Source organism: Nansenia antarctica (genome assembly GCF_963989245.1).
Source record: "Nansenia antarctica genome assembly, chromosome: 5".
NCBI classification, from domain to species: domain Eukaryota; kingdom Metazoa; phylum Chordata; class Actinopteri; order Argentiniformes; family Microstomatidae; genus Nansenia; species Nansenia antarctica.
Genome location: NC_137690.1, coordinates 32,680,312 through 32,690,682, shown reverse-complemented (window position 1 = coordinate 32,690,682; position 10,371 = coordinate 32,680,312). Strand labels below are relative to the sequence as shown.

General features: G+C 43.7%; 1 protein-coding gene across 1 annotated transcript in view; it reads right to left on the bottom strand.

Moving 5' to 3' along the window:
- Window positions 1–5,678, bottom strand: part of arhgap25 (Rho GTPase activating protein 25) — a 24,041-nt gene extending 18,363 nt beyond the window's left edge. The window contains exon 1 of the mRNA XM_080531151.1: window positions 5,559–5,678. Coding sequence (XP_080387277.1) covers window positions 5,559–5,622 — 64 coding nt within the window. The 5' untranslated portion in view covers window positions 5,623–5,678. The remainder of the gene's footprint in view (window positions 1–5,558) is intronic.
- Between the last annotated feature and the right edge of the window lie 4,693 nt (window positions 5,679–10,371).

Here is a 10,371-nt window from a genome sequence, read left to right as displayed (position 1 = left end):
GTGGTTGCCTGGAGACAGAGAGAGAGGGTGATAGAGAGAGAGGGTGATAGAGAGAGAGGGTGATAGAGAGAGAGCGTGATAGAGAGAGGGTGATAGAGAGAGAGGGTGACAGAGAGAGAGGGTGACAGAGAGAGAGGGTGACAGAGAGAGAGGGTGACAGAGAGTGAGGGTGACAGAGAGAGAGGGTGACAGAGAGAGAGGGTGACAGAGAGAGAGGGTGATAGAGAGAGAGGGTGACAGAGAGAGAGGGTGATAGAGAGAGAGAGGGTGATAGAGAGAGAGGGTGACAGAGAGAGAGGGTGATAGAGAGAGAGGGTGATAGAGAGAGAGGGTGACAGAGAGAGAGGGTGATAGAGAGAGAGGGTGATAGAGAGAGAGGGTGATAGCGTCCGCAGCGCGCGCGGTCCCTCGGTTGTTGTTCAATGCACTGTGACCTTTCAGGCCAGATGAAAGACGACAGAAGAAGAAGAGAAGAAGATGGTTAGCCCGCCTAACGTAAACAGGAAGTGGGTTGCTGCATCATCGCTCGCTGGAAGAAGAAGACGCGGCTTTGAAGGTCCCCCACCTACTCCTTTGGTCTTATTCTAATAGCGTCTTCCCTTGATAAGAGCCCAAAGTCGTCAAAGGGCCTCTGAACCAACGCCTGGGCCACACACAGCGATGTATGTGACACCACACCCTTCTGAGAAGGCAACACACCGGAGGCCCGAGGAAGCTTTCCACTGGCGTGATTAGAACCAAGGCAGGACTGAGGATTCAGATCCGAAAAGTCCCTACGGAACCACCAAAAAACCACTTTCAAGTCCTCCGTCGAAAAGGAGCTTGCAATCAAGCGCGGTGTTCAGTTTTTTTACGTCACGTCGAGTAATGTTACATCAACAGGGAAGGGGGATTGAAGTGCGTAACATGATATGCTGTTGTGCTTGTGTACCCGTGGAGGCAGAATTCAGAGGAGGGGTTTCTTGTTCTGCATAGTTATGCGTTTGACGATTGGTATCAAACACAATATTGTAGCGAACGGGAATCTTCTAGTGTAACTCGCCCCATGCGGGAGTCGAACCCCGACCTCCCACATAACCGACGGCCGCGCTAACCATTAGACCAAGAGAGTTAACTCCCTTGGAGGAGCTGTTAACGGGGTCTCATACAGGATCGTTACACTATCCTCACCGTTCGGGAGAGCGTGCCCTCACGCTTCACTATGTCAAGTCCCTCACGTGGACACGCCTCTCCGATGACCTTCGTTCCATCCCACTTCTGACACCAGTGTAGCGAACGGGAATCTTCTAGTGTAACTCGCCCCATGCGGGAGTCGAACCCCGACCTCCCACATAACCGACGGCCGCACTAACCATTAGACCAAGAGAGTTAACTCCCTTGGAGGAGCTGTTAACGGGGTCTCATACAGGATCGTTACAATATCATTGTTTATTCCGTTCCATGCATTACAATGAGCCCCTCCTCCACTGATGTGTACAAGCCAAATACGTTCCAAGTTATATAAGTTCTAAGATACTCTAAGATACTATCTAGATATTCTAGATACAGTAAAAAAAAGAAGTACAGTAGCCATATAGAGAAGTCCTACAGTCCTTGTCACACACACACACACACACACACACGCACGCATACACACACACACACACACACAGACACCACACACGCACGCGCACAGACACACACGCACGCGCGCACACACACACACACACACACGCATACACACACATGCATACACACGCACACACACACACACCACACACGCATACACACACACACACATGCACGCATACACACACACACACAGGTTGAAGAGGCATGGCTAGGTTTCAAAACCAAATTCCTAAATATTATTGACAGTATAGCCCCCATGAGAACCACCAGGGTTAAAACCCGATCGGAACCATGGATGAATTCGGACATTCTAAATGCTATGAAAGTCAGAGACCTAAAATGCTCTGAAGTTCAAAAATGCAAATCAAAATTAGTGAAACACTTAAACGAAGATCACAAAACCCACTTTGAGAAAATTAAAAAACAATGCAACAAACTATGCAATCAGGTAATTACCATGACCAAATCTGCTAAGAAAGAATACCTCGATAACAAAATCGAAGAAAACTTAAACAAACCACGTGACCTTTGGAAGCTACTTAATAGCCAACTAGGTTGCAGTCAAAAACTCAAAACCAGGTCTACAAACATCAGCATAAAATCTGGTGATTCTCTCCTTACAGACAAGCTGGATGTGGCTAAGTGCTTAAACACTTTCTTTACAACCATAGCCACTAAATTAGTTAACAATCTACCACCCCACTCAGGGCGTTATGGTGTAGAGCACATCCGTGCGTTCTACAATAAACTGGGTGTACGCAATGATGATTTTAAACTCTCCATGGTGTCAAACGATGAGGTGTTTAAAAAGCTAGGCGCTCTACACTCAGAAAAGGCCACGGGCCATGACAATATTCCAGCCAGATTTCTAAAAGACTCAGCTGCCTCCATTACCCCAATCATCACCCACATAATAAACCTCTCCATCAAACAGGGACACGTCCCCCTTGACTTTAAAATAGCAAGGGTAACCCCACTGTATAAAAAAGGAAGCAAATTAGACCCAGGCAACTACCGACCTGTTTCTATTCTTAATTCCATCTCGAAACTTATGGAAAAAATAGTTTATGAACAGGTCGATAGGTACCTTACCGAAAAAAATCTGATGTATGAATTTCAATCAGGATTCAGAACATCCCATTCCACTGACACATGCCTTCTCTATTTGAACGACCACATCAACCATGAGGTGGACTCGGGCAAGTACTGCGGCATGGTCATGCTGGACCTCCAGAAGGCCTTCGACACAGTAGATCACCACATATTGTTAGATAAACTGAAAGCAATTGGGTTCGATAGAACATCGGTGAGCTGGATACAATCCTACTTAGAGGGGAGGGAACAGGTGGTTAGTGTGAACGGAACACTGTCCCCCCCCCTCCCAGTGACCTGCGGCGTTCCACAAGGAAGCATATTGGGACCTTTACTGTTCCTAATATATGTGAATGACATGTCATCAGCATGTAATTGCAATTTGTTCCTGTTCGCGGATGACTCGGCTCTGCTGGTCTCTGACAGGGACATATTGCAGGTGGAAAAAGCGCTAAGCACTGAACTGAGTAGAATCTGCATCTGGCTAGCTGACAATAAACTATCAATACACCTAGGTAAAACTGAAACCATCCTATACGGATCCCCATCTAAACTCAGAAAGGCTGAAAATTTTAAAATAAAAGTGGGTAACATTAATATCACAAGAAAAGAGGATATTACATACCTGGGCTCCATCTTAGAGGCAAATCTTTCCGGAGATAAAATGGCAGCAAAAGTAATCAATAAAGTGAACCATAAAACTAGATTCTTGTACAGGATATCCTCACTTGTCAGTAAAAACACACTGAGGACCCTATCAGGAGCTCTCATTCAATGTCACTTCGACTATGCCGTAACATCATGGTACTATAGAACCACAAAGGCCCATAAAACAAGACTCCAGACAGCCCAAAATAAACTGGTTAGGCTTCTGCTAGGCCTCAACCCTAGGACACATCTAACCGCTGCTCATTTTTTGAGCCTTGATTGGCTACGAGTAGTTGACAGAGTGCAGCAGCTTGCACTGGGCCTAGTCTTCAAGATACGCTACACCACAAAGACACCCAAGTACCTGTCAACATACTTCCAAAAAGTGAACAACGTCCACACTTACAACACCAGAGGAAGCTCCACGAACCACGTTCAACCGCGTTGCACCACAAACAAGGGATTAAACTCGTTTGCAAACTATGCAGTAAAGATGTGGAACGCCCTTCCTATAATCTTAAAGGAGTGCAAAACACTGCCCACCTTCAAAACCACTCTCAAAAAACATTTACAGGAGGCTGCAATCCGTAACTGGACCCTCTAAAACAAAAATCAGATTAAAAGACCCGAACTACCCACTGTACATACTTTGTGTTTTGTCCCCCGCCCCCACCTGTGGTGTATGTCCCCACCTGTCCTACCCGCTGTACATACCTTATGTTTTGTTGTATTGTTCTTCCCATGATGGATGTACGTTTATCTTGTAGATAGTAATAGTTATTTGTCTGTATTATCATGTAGATAGTACTAGTTCTTTTCTTATGTCTGTCTTACATGTAACGATGAATTGAAAATCAAGGACCCCAATTGAAATAAGCCAGTGGCTTTCTTGGGTTTTTATCCTATTAGTTTGACCTTGTATGTAATATGTACTTTCATGTACCTACTTCTGCAAACATTCTAATAAAGTTTTCAATCAATCAATCAAAACACGCATACACACATATACACACACACACACCACACACACACACACACACGCACACACACTCACACTCTTTCATCAGCTTCCTGCTGAGAACCAACCCGAAATCTAGTGACATCGCTTCTAGTGAACGGAAACGCCGTGCCGGAAACCCTCGACTAAAACCCTGAAACCCTGAAACACTGAAACACTGCAACCCTGCATTCAGCAAGTCTGCAGGAACACAAGACACACCACACGAGCTGTCTCGGTGGCTGTGACTGCCTGGCATGGTGTAGGAAAGTGTGTGTCAAGTCAAGTGATTCTACCGTAGTGAATCACTTGACTGAGGGTATGGAGTATGAGAGAGTACAACCCATTCTACCTTATCTCCTCAATCAGGAAGACAAATAGGAAGGCGCAATATTTGCGTATAAGGTGCCTCATACAAGTAAGGACTGTGGTTCTACCCTAAAAGATATTGTAGAAAATAAATAAATAGAAGAAGCGGTTTCCTTTACTTCTCCGTCTCATCTCCCCGCCATAGACATGAGGCATGTTGCATTAGGTGCAGCGTTCCTGCTGCAATAACGCTCACGAATTAGCCGTGTTAACACCACTACACCAAGCCTTGTCTTTAGCAGAACAGCACTCTCGAGTATACCGCTGATGCCCACACACACACACACACACACACACACACACACACACACACACACACACACACACACAGACCCACAGTCAGCCTCATGTAACACGTCGATGATGCTACATATCTCTACTGGGATGCCTGTACACACACACACACACACACCTGGTACACACCCTCACACGCACCAGTGTTCCAATGTATACACACACTCACACACACAAGTGTTCCAATGTACACACACCCTCACACACACAAGTGTTCCAATGTACACACACCCTCACACACACCAGTGTTCCGATGTATACACACACACTCACACGCATCAGTGTTCCAATGTACACACACACTCACACGCATCAGTGTTCCAATGTATACACACCCTCACACACACAGGTGTGTTCAGTGCCTCTGACCATAAAAGAGCAATGTATACACACACTCACTAGTGAAACGAGACCCCAAGAGAGGTTCAGAGCACATGATATACGGTCCCCAGGGTGTATGATGTGTGTGTGAGTATGAGTATATGATGAGTGTATTGTGTGTATGAGGGGTGTATGCTGAGGCTGTGGTGTGAAGTCATGTGCTTACCTATCCTGGCTGTCTCTGCTCTTAGGGTGCTGAAGTCCCAGTTCCGTGGCAGCTTGAGAGACATTCTCCCTCCTTCATAGGAAAGGTCAGTATCTCACTGACACACACACATTCTCACACACACACACACACACACACACACTCACTCACACACATATACACACACGCATACATACATACACACACTCACACACACACACAGATGCAATAAGAGTTTGCTGAGCCACTTCTGTCTGTCACACTCCAAAAGCCTTTTCTGTATCTCACTTCCTACTTCCTGCGTTCTAATCTGTCTTCTTCTTCTTTTTTCCAACCACCTATAACACGTTCTTTCTTGTCTCGACTACTTCCCTGCAGCTGCTTGTTCTGCAATTGGAATACATTGCACTGGGAGAGTGTAGTATTATACTGTAGACCGGCCCTAGCCAAATAGCCTACATGTGCTCTACGTAGCGTAGCCTGAAGTTGAAAGGCTTGAATGATGGAAGGTTTCAAAAGTGACAAAACCATTCATTGGTGTCACTCAACCACTGGACCCCTTCCATTCTCTCTCAGGAGGAAGTGGGTTTGACTTCTGGGTTGTCATGTTCAAACAGGCGCGAGGCATCTACAGAAAAGAGGCATCTCATGAGGTTACAGATGTATCAGGTCTTCCTCTCCGGATTTAGAAATCCAAACTGTCCATTTGACAGTGGTCATACTTACTAGTTTAACATTTAGGAATGTTATACTGTGTGATTCAGTGTAAAAAATGTCATCTGTTTATGTTAGATCACACTGATTCCTACGTTGAAAGCCCTGTCGCTTAAATCAAGAGCCCCACATCCACTTTGAGGGCTTCCCGTTTATAGATATGATCAATTATCGATATCTGGAGCTGACAGATAGGGAACAGGGAAGTTTAAAAATGGTCGAAGAAAAACAGAGACACACCCAAAGCACATACGCTTTTCCTTTTATTGTCGTCTAACAAATGAACAGGGCATTTACTGAAGGCAAAGCAAATGTTTCAGCATTAGAAAAGAAAGAACTTGAAAGGTTTCTACTAAACAAATACATTTGAACACAACTCATCGCACCATTGAACAATAATAATAACAATAAATCATAGTACACCAAACATTATATATACGTATATATATATATATATATATATATATATAGTGTAATATATAATATACCTGATATAATATATATAATATCTATAGGAGAGTCTATGTTGTGAAGATTTATTCCACAGCATCTATAATAAGAAAAGCACACCCACATGAGTATGGTATGTGTGACAGCCTAACAGCAGCTCTCCCATACATACATTCCCATGTCCTAGCTTGATAAAAACACCTTCCATTCATAAAATCCTATAGTGTTATTTCCACAGTGGTATTTCGGGCGCTGTATAATTTAGGTCTATCGAAAGATCATCAACCTAATTTGTGAGGGAAAACATCCTGCACATATCATTCATATACTGCAGTTTGACGTATCTCCCCAAAGTCTTCTTTTCAACCTTGGAGGATGGAATGTATTGAACAGCAAGGCATAACCCTTCTGCTTAAGTGCAACATTGGCAGATGTCCAGTAGACCAGAGGGCTCACCGTTAAAGCAAATGTAGTACATTTAGCTCCCTCTAGTGGTGGTCTAGAGACAGAACTGGCACCAACATCACATTATACATATTGATTGATTGATTGAAAACTTTATTAGAAGATTTGCAGAAGTAGGTACATGAAAGTACATATTACATACAAGGTCAACTAACAGGATAAAAACCCAAGAAAGCCACTGGCTTATTTCAATTGGGGTCCTTGATTCTCAATTCATCGTTAGTAAGTAACACATACTGTTTGAACCAACGGAGGCTAAGGACATTTACCCTCTTCATCACTGGTGTAACCAATGATGGGTATAAACCTGTATTATGGCTATTATGTCTATGGGTGCAACCAGTCGCGCATTATTCCTCTTGGCACCTGTCTACAGATAAAACTGCAACCAGCTTCTCTGGTCTGACTTGTGAGTTGTCACGTTAGGCTCTATGTTGCTTGGTCGTGCACAGCGACAGATCTGCACAGAAGAGCTTCTAGCACACACAAGCTTACACAGAGAACAGCCTGTTACTGGGAAGTACAACACTAGCTAACGCACCAGACACCACAGCAATAACAGAAAAATAGACCGACTTTATTTGAACAATACTCTTTCCTCTAGTCCTACGGATATCATGGGCTGAATATTAAATAAGAATTGAAAACGTTTAAAGTAATCTGTAACTTCACCAAATTCAAAAAGGATACAGAACAATATTTCTAAACACAGGGATTTATAACAGATAGTTTTGAATAATATTTTTGAAAAAACAAAGATAACTACAATACAGTACAACACAATTATTCAAGATAAAGAAAGAGACTGAGAGGTCCTAAAACCATAACCAGATCCTCAAACCATAACATCATAAACGATAGGAGTAATTATATGAACTCATGGCGTACGAGTGGGTGTATTCGAGAAAGGTATCAGTCCTGGGTCAAATAGTATTTGAAATCCTTTCAAATACTTTTGAGTGTGGGCAGGGACACTTGCACGTTTGGGATTATTCCATCAGTTCAATTGCACCAGGCAAACAATCAGGCACAGACCAGTAGTTGAGATGAATTCATTTACTATTTGAACCCAGAGGGTATCTTGTACAGCCTACAAAAGGTGATGATCAGATGAGATGGACATGAGAGAGACATGATAGTGGACGTCTTGGCCAATTCCTGATGATGTGGTCCCGCTAAAAACAAAATTCCAGGGTTTTCACCACAACTAAACATACATTCCCAACTCTGTTACACCCACACCTTCTGAAACATCAAATTCAAGCACCTTTCAAGACTCAATTCCCTCAAATTCAAGGACCCAACACGACATAGTTTGAGACAGAACTAGTTGACGAGCTAAGTAAAACATTTTAGATTATTTTTTTAGAGAGAGAGAGAGAGAGAGAGAGAGAGAGAGAGAGAGAGAGAGAGAGAGAGAGAGAGAGAGAGAGAGAGAGAGAGAGAGAGAGGGAATTCAAGCACATTCAATGACCCATGTCTATTTTCACCTTGATTTCTTTTTCTCAAATTCACAAACTTTCAAGGATTTCAAGGACCCGTGGGAACCCTGAAATTCATTCCATGTCTGTGATCCCAACTGTGAACACCAGGGTCATCTGAAGGGAGGTTTAACCATAACAACATACTGTCACACAACAGCTTTTTCTGTGAACATTTTTAACAACTTGTTCATATAAGTAAGGCCGTTTAACAACCTTTGTTCATATATGACTTTGTTTTCTACTGTCAGACTCCTTTACTGACCACACCGAGGTACTCCTTCACCTGTTCATATCCACAGACATCGTCAGCTGGGACTTAAAACTCTCACCGAATGGCAGTGGAATATGGGCCCGGACCCTGATCCAATAAGGGACTGTTGGCAGTGACATCAGGCATGATTTATGGAGGGTTGTTATGTGGCACTGTGTGATTGGGCAGTGTGTCTGTTGGTGAGATAATCAATGTATCTGGGTCAGCGTATGCCAAAGGCCTCATCTCTCTTCAAATGAACACATGCACTCTCATCCCCCCAGATTCATCCCATAGATCAAGCCTCCCTGGTTTCACTAGGACAACCTACGTGTGATTTCCTCCCGTAGTGCAGGGCGCTTTCTGCTGAACCCTTTGAAAACGAAAAACAAAACAAAAAACAAAACATTGGAAACCAACCATGAGAAGTGTAACTCTTTATGTTGGAACGTAAAATCACAACAAGTCCCTTGATCTCATAATGGCAACAAACAAATACACAAGACTGCAAAAAAACATAACTTGTTAAAAAAAAAACGTGGTAACATTGACTACTAGGTGTGTACAAGGCCTACTGATTGTACTCAACCCACAGTGAGGGAGGGTGGGCGGGCGGGCAGGTATTAGAACCCAATTCTAACTTGAAATACACATAACCACCTCTGTCTGTACACCCACAACACAACAGTTTCACATCGTCACTGCATTGGTTACGCCTAGAACAGATTGGTGCAAAGGTTTCCAAGTAACATGCGTAGATCTCAAGTTAGACCTGGGGTCATTAGTGCGTGACAGGTGAGATTAACAGGAGCAGACTTGGCAGTGGACAAACCCGCTAGCGTGCAGCGGTGTGCTAACACAGACTAGGCCGGGAGTAACAACTCCACCACCTCACCGTCACATGGGCTGTGGACACGGTCCCTACCACCGTACAAGCGTTTCCCATTGAACCCTGTTCTGTAGCAGTTACCAGTAGGGTGAAAAACAGAGCAACTTACATACACGTAGCGAACAAGAACTTCCACTCGTGTCGCCCTCCTCTTTTCGCTATGACGTCCTATATAAACGACAAGTTGTACCTCGTTGTAAAGGTGACTAATCAGGCTTTCCAACGATATAAAATACAATACCAATTGGTATTATTAAAGGGGAGGAATAATCAACAAAAAAAGCGTTTCAGAACTTTTTTTGAGGGGTTTATGTGGCCCCTGGCGGCCATTTTGGAACTACACTAAGGGCGCGTTCGTAAATGAGCTGTGAGAGCGCCGGGGCGTCCACGTGACTGCCTCTTATCCAATCGAAAGTTATATCAAAGTGTTGTTTTCTGAGTTTCTGGTGAACATTTGTGTATTGTGGATGGAAGTGCCTATACCGAAACTCTATGTGACAATCAGAGTTCATTGAATTACGTGTGCGCAGCGTTTTGTTCAAAAGTTATCAACGTTTTGTTTTCAGACTCTCTTTTGACAAT